General features: G+C 37.2%; 1 protein-coding gene across 1 annotated transcript; it reads left to right on the forward strand.

Annotated features, from left to right (window-relative positions):
* Positions 1 to 3,082: 3,082 nt before the first annotated feature.
* Positions 3,083 to 11,749, forward strand: LOC120111658 (MACPF domain-containing protein At1g14780-like). The gene is made up of 8 exons (XM_039129387.1): positions 3,083 to 3,525; positions 6,068 to 6,309; positions 8,392 to 8,593; positions 8,680 to 8,754; positions 8,888 to 9,071; positions 10,588 to 10,757; positions 10,846 to 10,910; positions 11,006 to 11,749. Exons 1-8 carry the CDS (start codon positions 3,295 to 3,297, stop codon positions 11,625 to 11,627), a joined length of 1,791 nt encoding a protein of 596 aa, XP_038985315.1. The 5' UTR covers positions 3,083 to 3,294; the 3' UTR covers positions 11,628 to 11,749.
* The last annotated feature ends 9,574 nt before the right edge of the window (positions 11,750 to 21,323 follow it).

Raw genomic sequence — 21,323 nt, forward strand, 5'->3', positions numbered from 1 at the left:
GATCATGACTCATAAAATCGATTTTCAAGTTATGTGCCCCATAATGTGTTTTACTATGTTAGTGTAAGCGATACCATTCATTTTAATACCTAAATAATAATTAAATTGGAGCCATCAAAATATAGGAATTTTGGTTTCCAAATCTTTCTTGTATTATAAATCTTATTCAGAATTTCGAATTTAGATGACGTATCATTGATTTTCAAGAACAATGCATTTATTTCTTGGTACACCCAAGCGCATAATAATCTCTCTCTCTCTCTCTCTCTCTCTCTCTCTCTCTCTCTCTCTCTCTCTCTCTCTATATATATATATATATATATATATATATATATATATATATATATATATATATATATATATATATATATATATATATATATATATATATATATATATATATATAATGTTTGCCAAGAAGTCACGAGCACGGCTGCTCATGGTTCAATTGGGCCTCCCCTAATGTCAAACGGCCAATATATGAATTGCATCAGTCCTCCCATCTTGTGTTGCCACATGCAAAATGCTGATGGTATAACTTAAGGATTGTTTGGTGACCTAAATGGAATGATAATGGTGATCTAAGATCCCCGATGGTCCTCAACCTCGGGTACTCTAATCTCTAGTGATCTAAGATCCCCATGTCTGGTGTGTCATAGTCCAGTGATTAAAGATTTCTAAATATCCATGAGTAACTTGTTTGATATGCCATAGGAATCCAAAATTATTAGCCAAATAATTCCAAAAATTTTCTTGATATATACTAGAAGGATTTTTTATGTATTCTCAATTCTCATGAATTAAAAGTAAAAGCAAATACACTAGTTCTTATAGTGGTCCTATTATTTTGTCACAGACTCTACTTTTTGTGGTCACAACCTCCAGAAAATTAGACTATGTTCTAATTCTAGATATGATATATCTTAGATATAATGAAGTGTAAATGACAACATCTCCATTGATCCCAATATCAGGTGTTTTGGCACTACACCGATAGATACAAAGGAAAACTAAGCTTAACCCATATGAGGTGGGAGTGGATGGATCAAAAATACTATTCTTAACATCAAGTTTAGAAAATTAATTGAATCATAGTTACATTCACGCAGCATCAGCCATTTGCAACATATTTTTATTATTTTATTATTTTTTCTGCATATAAATTTAATGCTGCCATGACAACCAACTTCAAAATCTCTGCTGCAATTTTATACCTATCACCAACTATTCCACCCACAGGAGGGCCATCATTTAGGAATATAGCTCTTCATTCTTAATACACTCATGATTTTCAGCAAATTGTATGGTAATAACAAGCATACACACACACACACACACATGATAAGGGAGGCATGATGCCACCCAGCTTTTATTATTAAATGAAGCTTAGATACAAGTGATTATATACACGAGGCAATAGGGATATATTGGCCTATTGTCCAAAGGAAACGAGATATGATATGTGCTTAGATTGAACTAAGGCATATTGCTCTTCCTTTTCCATGAAGCTATTCTTTGCGTAATATGCTTCATGCCAACATTCAATGCATAGATGCAATTCTAAGAAATTTGTTTTCGAAGAATTCTGATCAAATATTTTAGAAAATAGATAGATCTACAGGAGAGATTTATAAAAAAAAATCTATGCATCTCGGATATATGTACAGATCTACCCGACAAAAAAAAACATTATATTTTGCATGGATACAAATGTTTAGGAAAATAAGACGGACTTGATCAAACATAAGAAATTAAAATATCAAAATATCAAGAAATCAAAAAATAAAAGAATCAATACCTTATGAAATCAAAAAGTCACTGTGGCCAAAAAAAGAAAAGAGTAAAGAAACTAGATAGGAATCCAATTCAAGTCCCTCATGGATGGAGCTTCATTACGGATGCCTTTTTTAAGACAACAATTTTCTAAAGTCTCTCATGTACAATGCACGGGGATTTGGCCAGTACTCAACCACAAGATCAAGGGGCAAGATTGTCCTAAAACTTTGTCACAAAATCACCACATAGAATAATCTTAGATATCCATCTTTGAAAAGTAGGAATGATATAAGATCACTGCCACATAGAATTACTAGGGTGCAGCCAAACATGGTGATCTCATTACTTTCACCCAGATCACCTTCGATCCTGAGTGGATTACCCATACTAGACACCCTCTTGGTCCCACCAAATCATCACAATTTAAAATCAATAGAAAATTGATGCCGACATTTCAGTTCTATTCTAAAAGGTTGAAATAAGGACTCTTATTTGTTAGGATAAGAACTCCAATAAATACGCCACCCTACATGACAAACATGCTCCTTTCACAATGGCCGATCTAGGACGACACTTCCTCACGGATGCTTTTTTTTCTTCAGGACAACAATTTTCTGAAGTCTCTCACATAATACGTGATCCTGGCGTGCTCCAGTCAGGATTACTCAACCGCAAGATCAAGAGGCAAGATTGTCCTAAAATTTTATTCCAAGATCACCACGTAGGATAATCTTGGATACTCATCTTTGAAAAGTGGAAATGATATGAGATCACTACCATATAGGATCACTGCAGTGCAACCAAACACAGTGATCTTATTACTTTCACCCAGATCACCTTCGATCCTGAGTGGACTACCCATACCAGACACCCTCTTAGTCGCACCAAATACATCACTATTTAAAATCAATAGAAAATTGATGCCCACATTCCATTTCTGTTTCAAAAGGTTGAGATAAGAACTAGGATAAGGACTCCAATAAATACGTGATCCTGGCGTGCTCCAGTCATTTGATTCCCTTAATAATACTGCCTTCCATCATACGCCAACCTAAATGACAAACATACTCCTTTCACAATGGCTGATCCAGGAGGCCAAATCGGTCATTTAAATGTACCATGTTGCATAGAGCGCTAGATGGAGGGGAAAGATAAAAAAAAAAAAACAAGTAGTTAAATAAAAAATAGCAGTCAAACTTAACGCGAGAACGAGCGGAAGTGGAATCTTCCCCCTTCCCATCATATTTTCTTCCCTTCTCACTACAATATCCTTCATCACGCGTATATTATATATAGAGCCATAAGCTCTCGCAATTCCAAATAACCAAGCCGTTGAAGGGGGCTAAGGGGGGCCAAAGAAAAAAAAAAGGGACAAAAATCCTCCTCCTTTGACATCCTCTAACATAGAACTCTTCCCCCTTCTCCTCCTCTCCTTCTCACCTTCAACATATACATAAGCCAATGCAAGGGGACGGAAGTTGGTGCAAAAAGATACAGAGATAGAGAAGAGGGGAGGAGATGAGTGGGGTTGTGGAAAGGGCCCTGAGGTGTTTGGGGAAAGGCTTCGATGTGACATGCGACTTCCGGCCGAAGTACTGCAAGGGGAAGGAGAGGCTGGTTGTGATCAACGAGGAGAGGGGAGAGCTCCTGGTACCCGGGTTTGGAGCCTTTGAAGATGTGCCAGTTGATATAAAGTGTGATAAGGGGGATCGAATCAGATACCAGTCTGATGTGCTTCAGTTCAACCAGGTATTGGGTCATCACCTTCCTCTGATTGATTAATTTGACTATTGATCACTATTAGCTATTAGCTTTTCTCGTTGACCAGATTGATATATATAGATACAGATAGATAGATAGATAGATAGATAGATAGATAGATATCTTGCTGGAATGCCAAAAATTTCTTTTGTTTGTTGGATTTGGATCCTGTGGTTTGGTTTAATGTCATAACTAATGCCTTGCTCTCTGGCATTTTATGAATGCCAAGAAACAACACTCCTATCTTGGATAGAAAACATTCTGCCTGTTTATTTGTTTAGATTTTTTTTTAAAGTGAAATATTACCATGTTCTCTTTTTGTCGGATGGATTTGGAAAATTAGAGCTATACCTACGTTTCTTCATCATGTTATGGGTATTTGGCACAAAGGTCCAGTCATTTTGTTCTTCAAATTGCTCACACCCATCTTTTGTTTTACTCACATTTTTTTCACAGTAACATGCATCAACGAAATAGGATAAGATCGAATTAACTTATTCCTTTTCAAATTAACTTTTCGATGTTTAAATACCAAGCCAATCGCTGCGATTCTTAAAACCAGAACAGCCATATACCATGATGTAACACATTTGTTTGAATTGTTCATGAGATGCAACTACAACTATGCATGCTCCATTATGGTGCCATCTTTTGTTTTGTTTTTTTCAAAGACATCATGGTGCCATGTAACTCCGCAACAAATTTCACTTACTAGCAAAAGAGGACAAAAAATATACCCAATAGCTTTCGACCCAAAATACAAGTTATAAGTGGAAGAAGTAATAGAGGTGAATAAAATCAGATTGTATGCCTACGTGACGCACTTCGCAGTGTGTTCAGATTGTATCCCTCGTGCGAAAGAATGATTAATCTTCTTTTGTGGTGTCGACTATTGGATCGCATCTTACAAAACTTTCAAAGCATTTCGAATCTCTTTGCCATCGGTCTGCACAAATCTAGAAGTAATTATTACACAATCCAATGATGGATTCAAGCGAAGGAAGGTGAATTCTTCTTTCGCGCCAAACATATAATCCTTTCCTATTACCGGCAACCTCTCCTACCTCAGCCATCTTCGAGAAATCCAATTTGGACCAAACCAACTGAAAGAGATTTCTTAGTTGACCATTAGATTGCAAGTATTCCAAACTCTTTTGCCATCGGTCTGCACATATTTCAAAGCGATTATTGCACAATCCTCTTTTCTAGCGAAAGATGCAGTCCTTTTCTCTTTGACAGCAAGCTCCCCTACCTCAGCCATCTTCAAGACCATAACTCAAGTTTCCCCATTTGACTGGACTTTTCCTCCAGGCTGTCCAAGTTTTCTTAATAAAATCCAAGTAGATTTTAACGGCCGAAAAATAGGACAGGAGGAATTAAAAGTCCAAATGTAGGAGCCATGTGGAATAATTCCCAGCAGATAGAATGGTGGCGACACCAACAATGAATTAATGTCCCTCACTGACGGCGACCATGACTCACGTCGGAGAAATTAACGCACTGATCCACCCCAAGTTTCAGCTTTTTATATATATAAAATGGAGGGAGTGAGCAACTTTCTCCAAATTTTATTGAAAGAAAAAAAAATATTGCAAAAAAGCAAGAGAGAAGACCGTAGTTTAAGCTTCTATTACGTAGAAATTCTTGTTACAAGTATCGCAGAAGAAAGTTTTTACTATAGATTCTATTTTTTTTTCTTTCCTTTTTGTTCCTCATGTGAACATGGTATGCTGAATGAGAACAGATGTCATCCATCTGGTTCTCAAATCATCAGGTTATTTACCAAAAAAAAGTCATCAGGTTGACTTCCATATATTTCTATTCAGAACGGCCACCCGTTCCCATGTAGCAGCCAAGACGAGGGGAGAAGCAAGGAGAGTAGGCCGTAGTCAAGGAGGCTGTTCATAGATTTGTTGTTACATAACTAGATGGAGTACTGTTACTATGGGTCTTTACTCATGTTTATTAAAGGATGTGAGTCTTTTCCATTTGGCCAGCCCTGGCAAGAAGCTTTAGCCATTTGTAAAAACGTCAATAGGGGATAGCCAGTGCTATTTAGCTATGATTTAGTAGTACTAGAATCCAATGGTGATGTCTTTTACCCACTGTTTTCAAAAAAAAAAGAAAAAACAAAGAGCTTACTAGTATGAGTAAAGAAGTATTACCATTGGGGAAGGCCTCGGTTCATATTTATAAGCTTTCCAAGGATCATTTGTCAACAAATATTTATAAACTAAAAATAATCTGTTATACATATTTTTCTACAATAATTGAATCCGAACCTACTCAATTGAAAATCAAATGACAGAGCTGGCCAATTTCTTTATTCAAATTGGTTGACGGGCTCAAAGGAGTGTTGTAAAAGAAATAACAGATCGAGATTGGCTAGACCTGCCTTCAGGACCTTGACCATTTCTTCGATTTGGTGCAGACCAGAGAAATTTAATTAGAATATTGTTTGAAATAATGACTTTAGCTGGCATTAATCAAACCAAAGGTGACAGCATTTATAGCTTGGATTCACATACAGATGTCGGAGCTGTTCAACCAGAGGAGCTCGTTGGCTGGAAAGATCCCCTCAGGCTTGTTCAACTGTGTGTTCGAATTCAACAGCAGCTCATGGGCTCGAGATGCCTCAAGGACCAAATGCTTGGCCATGGATGGCTACTTCATCTCTCTCTTTGACCTTCGTATTGTCCGCCAACCTCTCATCCTCTCCCATCATGTCCTCAAAGATGTTCCTTCTTCTTGGGACCCAGCTGCTCTCTCAAGGTATACTAATTAAACAATTGTTATTTCCTTTCATTTTTTTCCTTGGTTGGCTGCTTTTTTCTCTCTCTTTCTCCATTTGGAGCTAATATGATAATTAAGTCAACCAAGGTAGGCCTTGGATCATATTTTTCGACTAATGAAATATATGCATGCTTACAAGTTGAATGCATGGTAAGTAACTTTACTAAAGGAAAAAATCCAAACATTTAGAAATAAAAAATGAATGTAGAAAAATCATCAGGTTTAGGAGCAAATAAGAGAAAAGAATTGAAGTTAGCAAATTTAGTGACTTATGGTGCTGATTCATATATCTTGATATGTTTTTTTATTTAAAAAAATCATTTATATCACTATAAAAATATTTACCCTTACAAAGTTGTAATTTTCATATATATCCCCTAAGTCCAATTCTTTTTTCATATTTATTCTTGTCATCACTCTTTTTTAGAGACCATTAGATAGCATTGTTAAATTATTGTTAAAGTGAAATGATTTTTTACCCTCATATATCTAGCTTCAAAATTTAATTGAAAATAATATTAAGAGTTGAATGGAGCCATTGACCACTACCTAAAACATAAACCTCCTACCCACTGGTACAATATATGTTGAGATCATAAATTGATGATTCATTTTACCTATCCTTAGTGACTTGAATTATATCAGCTAGCTTATGGTATTTGAGTAGTCAATTTTTTCTCTTTCATAAAAAAAAGAAAAATGTCCACCATTTTTGTACACCGTATCTTAAATCTTTATTATTTTTTCTGAAAATTAGATGATTTACGGTTACTTTGCATTAGTTTTACTATTGAAATGTAGTATAAAATGTGGATCATGTTATTTAACGATTAGTAATTAAACAACTTTTTTTTATCTATGCATATTCATATCTATTTGACATAAAATTTAAAAATAAATTTACTTCACTTTATTTCTTTGAATAGTTTGAAAATCTGCTATTTAAAATGATTTAAATTAACATATTTTAATTACTCTGAAATAAATTTATATCTTTATTTATTTAGGTAGTGAAGGGTTGAAATCACCAAGCAAATAAAATGAAATATATTTATCTTATACATTCCTATCAAAGGGAAAAGAATATGCAAACTATTGATAAACTTTTAATTTACTATTGCCTTTTAAATGACATAGATCTACATTCTGCACTGCTTTTGAACAATAGAATAAGCTACCCAAAAGAATGAAATGATGTATATATCTAATTTGTTTGTTTATCAAAGAGGAAAGTGAACTATTCGAATATAATAAGCTAATAGAGAGAATTCAATTCATTCGGTATCTAGAAAATAAATCACTAATTTAAACAATTATTGGGTACCGTGTTGGTATTTAGGAGGTTTCTGCTTTGTTTGTCTCAGCTCTTCAACATGATTTTAACTTCAAAATTTTGGACCTTGTTCTATGATGGTAAAATATCATTTTCTAAATTCAATCAATTTTAGTTGTAGTTTAACAGCACTGTCTAATATATATCTGATAGGGGTAAATATGCCAAAAAATGGATCTAGAGATAAATATATGTAAATCGCAACTTTGTAGGATAAATATGTAATTGGATATTTTTATAAGATTGCATATAAAAAAATTCCTTCTTCTTATAAGAAAAGATGTTATCAATGTTATTGAGTGTGAAAACAATTAGCTTGGGAGAGTCAATAAAAATTGTAACAACAATATCAAAGATAGACATAAATGAATAGGTTTTCACGGAAAAATACGTATTAGTTTTTGTTTTCTTTATTCTCTTCCCTTGGTCATCAGATTAGAGTTGAAACTCTCTCAACATATTGAAGCCTGATGGATTATTTGTGTGCCCACTAAACTTGTAAGCTGCCCTAGTCCATGATCTTTAACACCAAATAATAATTAAGTACAGCAACTGCCAAGTTGGCTCTCCAACTAGCAAGCTTTGACTTCAAAGTTTTGTTCAAGGAACCAAACTCAGAAGGGTTAGAAAAATATTAAAAAGAAAGCCTGAAAATAAAGAAAACAAGGTTGAATTCTGATAGGGCCATTGGTTACTAATCAGCTATTTGCTCTTTGTCTTTAAAGCAGATTCATTGAAAACTACGGGACACATATAATAGTGGGGCTAAGTGTCGGAGGCCAGGATGTGGTTTATCTGAAGCAAGACGGGTCTTCTAATCTAGCTCCATCTGAACTCAAGCTACACTTGGATAAACTTGGAGATCAACTCTTCACTGGGATTTGTACCCTGCCTTCTCTCCGCTCTAAATCCAAAGAGCATAAGCTCAAGGTCACCTTGACTTTGTCACTCTCCCTCTCCCCGATGAACACTCACATAGAAGCTTTTATGAGACTTATTAATGGGCTTATTAACAGGTTCCGGAGGCTTTCAATGTGTTTGGCTCACAACCTAGGCTTGTTGAAGGCATTAATCCAGTCTCATGCAAAGATGTACGTAGTAAGGTTACTCAATAATATGCTATACAAGTAATGCCTGCCGGCAATAAATTTCTTGAGATTATAACTTCTTTAGTTTTACCTTAACCATTTGCAAAAAAAATAATGTTTAATTTGGTTTATGCAGGGCATAACAGTCATATGCTTGAAGAGGGGAGGAGATACATCCATGAGCAGCCATTGTGAATGGCTCCTAACAGTCCCTTCAATGCCCGATGTGATCAACTTCACCTTTGTCCCCATTACCTCCCTCCTAAAGGGTGTTCGTGGTGCTGGCTTCCTATCCCACGCCATTAACCTCTACCTTCGATGTAAGTTATCTTCTCTTTGTAGAAATTTGATATATCTTAGATTAAGAAAAAATAAAGCTTCATCTCTCTTGATGCATTTCCAATCTCCTGATGATTTCGATACAGTCAATGAAAATAATGGAAGATTACTCTTTTGTAACCAACAAACATCTTTCTTTTTTGTCGAATGGTCTTCTAATTTTCATTTTTACCTTTTCTCTTTTGGAAGAACTAGGACTGAGGAATCCTAGCCTCACGATCTTGTAGATTCTACAATAAACCCCTCATTTGTTCAAAATAATTTGGAGGAGGTCTTAGGGATTTGTCATGGATTATTATATGTTTGACATTTTGAGGCTTGGTTATATGAATGCTCTGAAATGTTGATCTATGTAGCTTTGGTTCATCTATTCAGCTATTTAGATCAAAAGAGTTTGAAACTACCATATGCAAAAGTAGTGGAGAGCAACATCAGTGCACATAAGTTTACAATTAATTCACATAAGACATGGAGCTAAAATGGTAGAAATAATCTCCTCCCTTCTATATGAGAATAGTAGGAACAAGAATAAAAAACAAAAATGGCACCATCATAGCATAGCAAAACAACAAGAGACCAAGAATTTTTAGGTGAAAATTTCTTCCAAAAAAAACCACGGATGCTAGTCCAGTCAAACCTACCCTAAAAAATTTTAACTTATGTTTACATTCTTCTATAAGTAATACTAGAGATTACCCTTCTTGGATCATAATGCTCCATAATTCTATATAAGAGATACCAAACATCAACAGACTTTCTCATGTCTTTCGCACATAAGAGGTCTTCTCACCAAACAAATATCAATTTCAATCAAAGAAGGGACTTACTCCTTTTAGACATAGCTCTCTTTTGTTTTTGTTGGAAAATGGAGGAAATGAGAATCTTCCCCACAATTTTATTGATGCAAACAGATATTATTTACAAAGAAGTAGAGCAAAGCAAAGGGTACATAAACGAAGCTATAACTGAAAAGGAAAACAAAATAGAGAAGATAAATCAGAGAGTCCTCGATCTAACGAAACACAAAACCCAGAGGACATCATTTTCTTCTTTACTTGAAGAAACATAAATCTTCCCAAAGTCATGGGCTGCAATGATGTCCTCGACAAGGTCTTTTCTACATTAGACAGTCTCTCCCAAACCTAGAGGACCTGAAGGAATTATGTTAGCAGCCATATCTGTCCCTTTTTCTTCTACATTATAAGATATCAAATTTGATTACCGGTCTCATTCATTCCATCTAAACCAACACTGAGACGGCTTCATCTCCTTGTAAGGAGGGATACCCAACATCATCCTGGTTGAAATAGAGGTTAAACAAGTTAGGTCTGGCTGCCCAAAATGAAAGAAAAAAGAGGTATTGATGTGGAAATATTTAGGAAGCTATCTTAATCTAATATTATCTTTTGAGCCAATGTTTCTTTCGGTGCATGACTACGTTCAGACAATATTTTAATATGAAAGTCATGTAACCTTATTTTATGTCTTCATATGCAGATAAACCTCCTATAGCTGACTTGCAATACTTCTTGGACTTCCAATCTCAGAAGTTGTGGGCTCCTATGCACAGTGACCACCCTCTTGGTCCTAGCTCAATTAGATCTACTCCAACTCCTTCTTTACAGTTCAATCTAATGGGTCCCAAGCTCTATATCAACACTACTCAGGTAGCACCACCTTAATTCTTAAATATTTATTTAACAATCACCATTAACCTCTCGTCACCATACGACCTCTTTACACCCACAATTTCAGGTCATCGTCGAAAGAAAACCTATCACCGGCATGAGACTCCACCTTGAGGGCAAGAAAAATGATCGGTTAGCTCAATTTGCTTTAATTGTTTATTGTTTCATTTGAGTGTGCATGTAATTATGGTCAAGAACTAATTGGACTATTTACGTGTTGTTATTAGGCTAGCCATCCACCTTCAACATTTATCAAACACCCCCACTTTCATGGAAGCCCAGTCAAATAAAGCACCATTGTGGCGGGGATCGGAGGAGATCGCAGATGAAAGATACTATGAGGCAGTCCAATGGAAGATGTTCTCGCACGTGTGCACCGTGCCAGTGAAGTACGATCCTCAGTGGTCGACGAATGGTGGAGAAACTTCATTCATTGTGACTGGAGCTCAGCTCCATGTGAAGGCCCATGAGTCGACGAGTGTGCTGCACCTGAGGCTCCTATACTCTGAAGTGCCTGGTTGCATTGTGGGCCAGTCCAGGTGGGAGCAGGGCCCATTGGGCTTCTCTCAGAAATCAGGCTTCTTCTCATCGATCAGTACACCATTCGTTGGAGTAGAAAAGGAGGGGCAGCCAGGCCCAGTTGTCATTGTGGACTCTGGTGTGTTCCCCTCAGGCCCACCAGCGCCTATGGGGGCCCAAAAACGTTTGAGGTTTGTGGACACATCTCATGTGTGCAAGGGACCACAGGACACCCCTGGGTATTGGTTGGTCACTGGTGCAAAGCTGGATGTGGAGAAAGGAAGGATAGGGCTGCATGTCAAGTTCTCACTGCTAACTTCTGTTTCCTAACCTTGAGAATATGTAATTGTACAGGCTTTAAGACTACTTGGAGGATATCACACTTCTTCTCTCATTCTTTTTGTCTGTGAATACTTGAAGTGCGACATTATATCGGAGAAATTTAAGGAAAATGCTGTATGAAAATTGGAGAAACAAAGTTATCCATTTTAATGATTTTGTTAAAAAAAAAAATTAAAGCTTGATAGAGAACAACATAATCAAGGAGGATGAAGTGCTATTTTGCCTCTATCCTAGGTAATGTTGTCCATTCTTCACTTAGTCTATAATATAAACCAATACCATGTAGACTATAATATATTGAGCAACCATTTTAAATTTTGGACAAATAATGTCAAAGTGGATACGTAATACGTTGATTATTGCCTAAAAGCTCTCATGTGTATCACCCTTCATCTCATAGAGAATAAAGATATTTGGCAATGGAGCATTGTAAAGCCATTCAAGTTCAAAGAAAGCAAATTTCATATTTTGAACTTTGGAGAGCTTTAGGCACTATTTGATTGCCGGAAAAATGAAAGAAAAAAAAAGATAAATTAGTAGGAGAAAAATAAAGAAAAGAAAAGAACAGAACAGAAAATAGGGTATTTTCTCATAATTAGGTTAAAGTAAAAAATTGCAAAGAAAGTTGGCGAGAAAGTGGTGAAGATACTATTGAGTTATCTGCAGCCATTTGCCTATATTTTGATTTCTCTAAAAGCTAGTATCTTGTAGCAAGAAAATCTTAGACTTTTTAGAGAAAGTTTTAACCCAAAATTTTCTATTTGATATTCTCTTTTTGGATTTCATTTGTACCACCAAACAACAGAAAAGAAGACTCTTTTCTAACAAACCTTTTCTTTCACTTTCTTGATAACCAAACAAAGCCTTAAGGTTCTAGAGAGCTATATATAAACATAATGTTGTCTTATTTCGATAGGTAGCATCTATAAACCTTGACAATCATTGGAACATGACGTATGAGATCAAATAATATCAAGCTGGAAGATTTACTACGTCAGTGTGGTAGAACTAGCTTTCAGTAAAAATATTTGTGTGAAAGGATTGCTGATCGGCCACATTTTGCCATGCTCTCATCATAGTCTAAGCCCGGGTTATTTATGATTATAACCTTTATGAAAGGATTGCTTTGTGTCAGCCAATAGACATATTACCTGTCTTTTGATTGAGAACACCCATTTACACCAACCAAATTCATATTGGAATTATTAGGAACTAAGGAACATTTAGCGTTATGGAGAAGATCATTGAACTCATCCACGTATAACTCCACAAGGGTGCTTAGAAGCTTGAGAGAAGCACGGAGGCTCCCTTTCGTCATCAACAACAGCCACATGACATTGCTTCAATAGATTAGTTAGTCTCCCGTCCTTCATATGAGAAAATTTCGGATTTCTAAATTCTATGTTGAAGACAAGTCACCATATTTGAGGAAATGATGAACATGGAAGCATATTTTATGCCATGAGATCCCAACTTGTTTTCCTGATAAGGTCTTGGCCCTGGAAAACAAGTGCAACCAAGTATTTGTAAGGCTTTTGTAATTGGGCACTTGGCCGAATAGATTCTAATAAGGAGATTTGTGAAATTTAGGAACACCATCTGATTGCAACATTTTAATCTTATTCCTTAACAAATTTTTGACATGAGTTTTAAATCTTTTGAGAATGGAGACTACTCCAAATTTATATCTCCTGTGATCATCAAAATAAAGCTAATATAATACCATTTATTATTAACACGAGCAATAGGTGAGGCACCCCATAAATTAGATTGGTTAATTTTCAATAGATCATCTTTCATTGTTGGTAATGGTTCCAATGTGCAATTTTGAAAGGAATGTTGGCTCACTGAGGCGCCACTCAAAGCTGTTTTCCCCTATTTATGCTCCTTCTGCAGGTGCAAATCTGGTTCTATGGCAAGTTTCTTCAAGCTCTTCTCTTCTTGCTGATTTCCAGCTAAATTCTTCTTCAGATGATCTGATTTGAGAACTAGAAAGTTCAGGTAACTACTGCTGTGGCTCATTGTATCGCTTTCTCAACTCTAGATTGGTTAAATAAAATCTTGCAACCTCCCTTTGGAACATTGATGCTCCGTCAGAAGTTCAATGTTTCCTTTGGCTTACTCTCATGTATAAGTTAAATACTGAGACCTTTTGCAAAGAAAACTGGACAAGTATGTAGGTGGTTGTCTCCTTTGCAACTGTCACAGGGAATATGTGGAACATTTTTTTTATTTCCTGTCCTTTTACCTCTCAAATATGCGATGCCTTCTGCTCTGCTTTAAGGATTCCTCCACTTGAAAACCTAGTTGATCTCGTTTGCGACAAATCACTCTAGGGGAGTTCTCTAGATTGGTGAGAGGGAGCTGCCTAGAGCGCTCCGAAACTTATTACCTTTTGACTTTTTTGAGTATATTCATACTAGACTTCTCTGAGTTATCCATTGTAGCCAAAAAAAATAAAAAAATAAAACTTGTTGATCTCTGCATAATTTGGAGAAAATAGCTATTTTTCTAAAGAGCTGCAACTGGCTGTTTTCATGTTGCATGCTGCTATATATTGGAGCTATTGGAAGAAAAGGAATTCAAGGATCTTCCTTGAAAAATCCTCCTCTACTGATTTTGTTGCTTTCAAAGGATCTTCGCTTTTAAATGAATTGTTCCTTCTCTACAATCACAAAGACCAACCCGAAGTTGTTAAAACAGGGCTAAACTCAAGCAAGTACATCAATTCTTTACTTCCACCACTAATTAACCTTCTGAACTAATCTTTTCAGCTAGAGGAAAGCTATTTTGGACTCAGTGAAGCGGAAAATTCAAATTCAAGACAAAGAGGAGAAATTTACTTGAAAGTAGTAAAGTGGAAGACTTCATTGCCTTTATAGCACAGTGTGATCTTTCCTACCACCTTTCTTCTCCTTAATCTTTACTCTCTCTCTTTTTTTGGTAACTGCTTGTGACTTTTCTTCTCTACTTTCTTCTTCCATTTACCTCTCTATGTATTTCTCTTTATGTATATTCCCATCTTTTCCTTCTCTTGTACATTTTGACCCATTAATAAATTGAGTGGTCGAGACTAGAGGTGCAAGTGGGTCGGATTGGACCGGTCATGAGTGACCTCGATCCAACTCGGTTCCTTATTCGGTTCCCAATTGTCGACCTAGACCCAACCTAATAGAAAATTGAGTCGGTTCGGGTCCATGGCCATTATTTTTGACCCCACGGGTTATTCGGATCGGGTCGGGTCCATGTATAACCCGGACCCAATCCAAAAAAATTCGGATCCGATTCAAGTTTGGGTCGGGTCCGGTTCGGGCCCACTGGACTTTCAGCAATTTTGCACACTGCAGCTACATAGAGTATCAACTTGCGAGTACGAATTTAAGCTTTGTTGCCTCGCTGAATTTTTAATAGTTGATGAATTTCTGGCTTTGTAATCATGTTTGTTATGTTTCTTGTCAAGTGTCAACTAATATGGAGCCATCTCTGTGTGTATCCCAGTAATGGCCTAGCAGCATCAGACCATCTAAGCCCCTGAACTCTTCACGCTTCTGCTAACTTTGGCTCCTGTTCTTATCTGAAATACTTAATCGATTGATGATAGATTGATTGTTTAATGATAGTGAGTATACAAGCAATAAAAATAGGGAATCCAAACTGAAAAATTTCCATGAGAAAACAAAGAAAACTGCTAGTATATCATTATGTCCGCCAGCAAACTAATCTGAGAGATGTAAGAACATTAAAACCTGTCATTGACTAATAATTCCACATCTTACAGTGAGCACATCTGCACCCACAGCGAGCAGTATTTCACGAGCTCAAGTTAAACCACTGATACAATTTATGATCTAGACCAAGATCCGAAACCTGCATGACATGTTCTCAAATCTCGATCACCAATCTGACTGGGATCTCACCAATCTAATTTAAGTTGATCAGTTTATAAAAGAGTGCAGCACTAACAGAACACATCCTCAGAAAGATGAGAATGGTTGTTATAACTCCATGGACAAAACACCAGTTGGCTAAAAATTAATTGAAGTCCTAAACAATTAGATTAACATGATAAAATCTAGCCAAACACAAAGCATGATAGAGTTACGTGACAATTCCAAGAGCAAGTATGGTTTCATTCCTACGAAGGAATCCACACCTGGGCCAGGAAACGGGATTCCCAGTGGCATTTCTTGTCCCCCCAAGCCGTCGGATCGATCTTGGTTCCTCCAAAGCTAGCCGCTTGCAGACCAAATTTAAAGTCAGATTTGCATAAGAAGTGTACTTAAAACTTCAGCTATATTTTCATTGCTATCCATCGTAGATCTTTTTACTAACAACTTCTTTATGAACTAAATCATTGCACCCCAAAAGGGAACAGAAAAAAAAAGTTTTACAGATTCAGGTCCAGTCGAGTTGGGTCGGGGCAAGTCGTAGGATTGAAAATTCAAAATTACCGAAGTTTCAATTGGGTTGGATCGGGTCGGATTTGAATCCAGTAAATCCAGACTCGATCCGAAAAATGGAACGAGTCCAATTTTAGAATCCGACCCGGCCCCATGGATTCTCCAAAATGAGTTGGGTCGGATCTAAGTAGATCGGTCAGGATGGGTCACGGGTCAACCCGACCTATTTGCAGCCTTAGTCAAGACTCTAGCTTTCTTCCAAAAAAAAATAATCAAACATAGTGGATGTTCCACCAAAGTTTGGTAAAGGGGAGAGCTCTTTGTTGGATATGCACTATTCAAAGGATGACCAGATGTGTTGAATACCTGAAACATTGGCTTGCTAAATGATGTAGAGCAAGGTGGATAAGGAATAGGAAGTAATCCATATTCACCTCAGCTGCCTCGGCCATGACTACAACCTCGACCACTAGAGTTGCGTCCATTGTTGGATTAAGGTGCATTACTTGTATCATTGTTGGAGCAATTAGCAACATTTGCTTAAACTTGGAGAGCTTTCCATTGTTGGATTAAGGTGCATTACTTGTATCATTGTTGGAGCGATTAACAAAACTAACAAAATGTTGATATTTTCCCGTGTGGTATAGCAAATGATGGATCAGAAAGATAACGGAATCGCCATCTACTTTTTTTTCTACCAGTAGAAGTGGAGATCTAAATGAAATGAGAGCAAACAAGGCTATGGAATAAACCAGAGAAAGAGTAAGACTAGGAGTGCTGCCAAGGAAGAAGGCCAACCCTGAGGCAATCATAGGTTCCCTAGGCCCTTATTCACCATGGACTCAAGTCCCAAGGGTGAGCACCTACATAGCCTTAGCCCTACTTATTCAAGTCAAAAACCTATTGACCCCACCCTGCTGCAATCAAGGGTGAGGATGATAGGGTTCTTGGGATTTATTCAAAGAATAGAAATTAGAAAAATATTCATCATCTAATCTAAAATTTAGAAGAAACAACCAGGGTTGGAAATCATATTTGGCATGATTTGGGTAGACTTTGACTCTAGGCTTGACACAGGATTGTCCTAGGGCCAACCTAGGGCCTAGGGTTCAGTCTTTTGAAATGCAAAGAGTCAAGACAGGATATCTTGGGGTGTGTACACAAAGAACTCATCTTGCAAACCAAGACCACTGAGGATATAGAGAACCATTTTTAACTTTGGAACATGATGTGCAACAGCTAAATGTGCAACGAGGTTTTTTACTTTATGAACATATTCCTCCAAAGGCTTTTTATAATGTTGTTTTTAGAGTGAGAGACATGCGTATGATTGAGTGTAGACCCAATAGTAACTGAGATTTCAAGACCTACCACTTGATTAAACATGGACTCAGTGAGAGAAAATAGAAGCCAACTGAGAAAGATTTGATCATGGTTTTGCTACTGGATGTAGGCTGGACTACTTAAGGTTCAAGAGATAGGTTCTATGGAGGAGGAGAAATATTGAGAGGGACATAGTAGAGTGTCATCAATACACTTCTCTTTGGCTGACGGCGGCCGAGGATCAGGTAGGACCTTTCCCTTCCTCAGCGCCCAATCTTTCCCCATTAGCAACAAGAGCAGCTCTATCGTTCGGCCCTTGATGAGTAAGCTTAGTTAGCTATACCGCACCTATCCTAAGAGATTGTGAGCCTCGAAAACGGGAAGAACTGGACTCGCCAGAGAGCATAATTGTGATGATCAAGTTTGATATTGGTAAAGTGGCTGAAATAAGAAGATTTTGATGAGTCCGCAGCGGAGAGGGAAGAAGATGAGAAGTTGGATATCATTGTTGCACAAAAAAATAGTGATTGGAGGAGGGTGGGAGAAATGAAAAGAGATATTGGTCTTTGGCAAGCTCCTGATACCATGAAAGAAAACAATCTTTTAGTAGAATATATTGATCTCCACAATTTACTATGGAGTCATTTTATAATATTTATATGTTCCCTGATTACTCATTTTACATGGCATTCTTACAGCTTATATAATCATTTGCAATTTGAATTTGGTTTTGATTTTGTATTCCTGCATAACTTAGATTAGAGTCCAATGTTGGAATTTGAATTCTTGGGAAGTCAACGAATCATTTGAATCTGAATACAAATGTGTTGTGGGAGCAATTTGCTAGTACATTCCTTATCATTAGAGAATCAAATCAATCAAGTCCGGTAATTGAAACTCAAAAGCACATCATCAAACACTTAACAATAAAAGAAAATAGTGACGTTTTCGTCGACAAAAGGTTGCCAAAAAGCTTTGTTCTTTCTACCTGGAATAGTTTCCAAGAGACAAGATCTAAACAAAAATATGAGTTGATTCAAATCCTGATGCTTTTTAATACATATACCGAAGCTTATAAGCGTCAGTATTTTTATTGCCAACGCTTCTTAAATTATCGCAAAAGTGTCAGCAATATTAGCATGAAAATTTTATTTGCCGACACTTTTGAAAAACATCGGCAATAGTGGTAGTTTTGTCGCATTTATTGCTGACACTTTTAAGCATTGACAATACTAATTCTAACAATGCTTAGCATTGTTAGAGTTATTCTTTTTTAAAAATATTATTTTAAAAGGCTAATTAATTTTTTGGGGGGCCAAAAAAAAAAGCCTGGATCCACCAACTGGAGAGAAAGATTAACAGACATTCTAGCCTCTGCCGAAAATAAATTTAACAAACTTAATTTAAAGGAAAAAACCCTAATTTTTGATTTTCTTCTCCATTACTGGTTCCTTCTGATTCTTCTTCTTCTAATAGCACAAGATAGATAATCCCAGAAAGTTTTTTAAAAAAAATAGAAAAGGAATAACACAAGAAGAACAACAAATGTCCAATTTATATGATGTTTCTTTAATAAATTACACTAGAAAGCATATTACATTATATGTCTAATTTATAGGATGTTTCTTTTTCTTCTATTAAATTATATTTTACAATAAGAATAACACAGAAAGCATATTTACAAATTACAAATTACAATAGAAATAAATTGACAGGAAGCATCCCCAACCCCAACCCCAACCTCAGCTACCGGAGAACCACCTGAAGCTTCCTTAGAGGCCGGAGATCAACAGAGCGTGGAGCCGGTGCTCGTGGTGATGTCGTCAGAGAACTCGATGGTGGATCTGGTCTGGGCGGCGGTGGAGACATATGCCAAGTAGGGTTCTTCAGAGCAGCGGATCTGGTCCCCCATGCCAAGCAGGGTTCTTCAGAGTGGCAGATCTGGTCCGAGCGGCAGATCTGCTCCCCCACATCGATCCCTCTGATGTTCTACAGAGCGTGGGGCCGCCGACCGTATGCACTCCCTCCTCCTCTCTCCCTCTCTCTCTTTAACCCGCACTAGGGTTCCCATTGCTTGGTCTGGGCGTTTTATAGGCGGACTTGGCCTCCGACAACACATTTGAGCGTCGTCTTAGGTCCCTTAGACCATTGGCTTCCGACGATGCTTATAAGCGTCGTCTTACGTGGAGTTTAAGCCCTCTTCAATGAGTTTAAGGGGGAAGTTAGTGTTAAATGGGGGAGGATTCCGACGACGCGTTTAAGCGTCGTCTACTCCTTTCCCTCCTTGGCCTCTGACGACATCTCTAAGCATCGTTTTACAATTTGCTATAAACAATGCTAATAAGTGCCGTTTTAGTTTCATCCCTAAGAGGCTGCTCTAGAAGCCAGAGCATGCTCTAAACAGTGTAGGTGGTAGTTTGGCTTCCAATGATGCTTATAAGCATCGTCAAAGGCCAAAGCGTGATGATAGGCGAGGGTTTTGGCTTCCAACGATACTTATTAGCGTCATCTTGGATTTCGATGATGCTCGTACTAGTGTCGTTTTGGTTTAATTCCTGCCGACACTGCTAAAAAGCGTCGACAAATTTTGGCTCGGTCACCAAATTACCCACGCTTCTTTTTTGCGTTGGCAAATGAGAATCGAAAAATCCTATTTTTGTTGTAGTGAAAGAGACCAAGGATTGACAAGATCTAAACAAAAATATGATTCAATCTTCTTTTAAAGTCAGGATTGACAAGATCTAAACAAAAATATGATTCAATCTTCTTCTAATACAACGTTTTTAGTCAGGGTGTAGCTCTTGCAACAGAAACAATACAGAGACCAAGAAGATGTATCCAAATTGTAGGATGTTTCATTGCACCCCCGTTGCGACAAAAAATCTTGCCTCCAATAATTTAAAGCCAATGTTTATCAAGCGAGACACATGATCCTGTAAGAGAACTCTATTCATGTCATTCTCTGTAACAAAGTGAAAGTGAAATAGCATCGACATCCATCCCTCTGGGTGAGATGTCTCTGGTTCAAACCCAAGTGATGAGTGCTTGATTTATTCTTTAACAAACTGTTTTTAAGATCCTTCCTTACGAGATCTTCTGATAACCTGATGGCGCGAGGAAGTCGCCATATTTTCAAGAAAACAAAGGAAGGAAAGAAAATTCATAGATGAGTGCTTGAATTCATTGTTCAATAACCATTGTCTTGAAGATCCATCCTTCCTAGTGAGTTCTGATGAGCACCTATCAAGTAACCCCATTCACTGATCAAGACAGGGTTTGCTCATCATTGCTCCCCATTTCATGGCGTCCTCCCCACGCATGTCAGCTGAGGAAGAAGATGGTTGCTCTTCTGCTTCAAAGCTCTCCAAATAATGTACCTGAACTGTTGATGTAGCCTAAAAGGATGTTCTGAAAAATTTGAACCGAGGGAATGCTCATCAGGGAGGTAAGGAGGGAGGGAGAAAGAGGGAGAGGGAGGGAGAGAGAAGCAAAGTCCCGATTTCTTTCATGCTGTTCTGATGTTGTGCCCATGTACATGGATGCTAGACTGATGCTGCTCATGTGCATGGATTTAATAGTCCATAGGTGTCTGTAATATGACTGTCCATGGCTCAGAAATGATCAACTAACAACCATTGTTCTCTGACCTAGCGAAACATGAAGTTCAGATTTGTCGCAATAAGTAGATGTTACAAACCTAAACAGAAAGACAAATGTTTAAAATAAAAATAATATAAGAATCTGATTTGGATAATTTCAGAGCTTTTGACATGATAGTACCTCACACAACAAATGTAACATCATAATATTGTTCTGAAGTTCACCACAAACTCCAATATACACTAAAGATTTAAACCTCTAACATAACAAAATGTTAGTATCTCGTCAACATGATCTTGCCAAATAGAGATGAATAAATTTATGCATTTCCTGCATGTATCAAAAGAAACAAAATGGATGC

Source organism: Phoenix dactylifera, chromosome 8 (genome assembly GCF_009389715.1).
Source record: "Phoenix dactylifera cultivar Barhee BC4 chromosome 8, palm_55x_up_171113_PBpolish2nd_filt_p, whole genome shotgun sequence".
NCBI classification, from domain to species: domain Eukaryota; kingdom Viridiplantae; phylum Streptophyta; class Magnoliopsida; order Arecales; family Arecaceae; genus Phoenix; species Phoenix dactylifera.

Excerpts from the sequence above, each read along its gene's own strand:
- LOC120111658 (XM_039129387.1), top strand. The coding sequence starts at position 3,295 with ATGAGTGGGGTTGTGGAAAGGGCCCTGAGGTGTTTGGGGAAAGGCTTC. Across the intron at positions 3,526-6,067 it reads ATGTGCTTCAGTTCAACCAG|ATGTCGGAGCTGTTCAACCA; the intron begins GTATTGGGTCAT and ends ATTCACATACAG. Across the intron at positions 6,310-8,391 it reads GACCCAGCTGCTCTCTCAAG|ATTCATTGAAAACTACGGGA; the intron begins GTATACTAATTA and ends TCTTTAAAGCAG.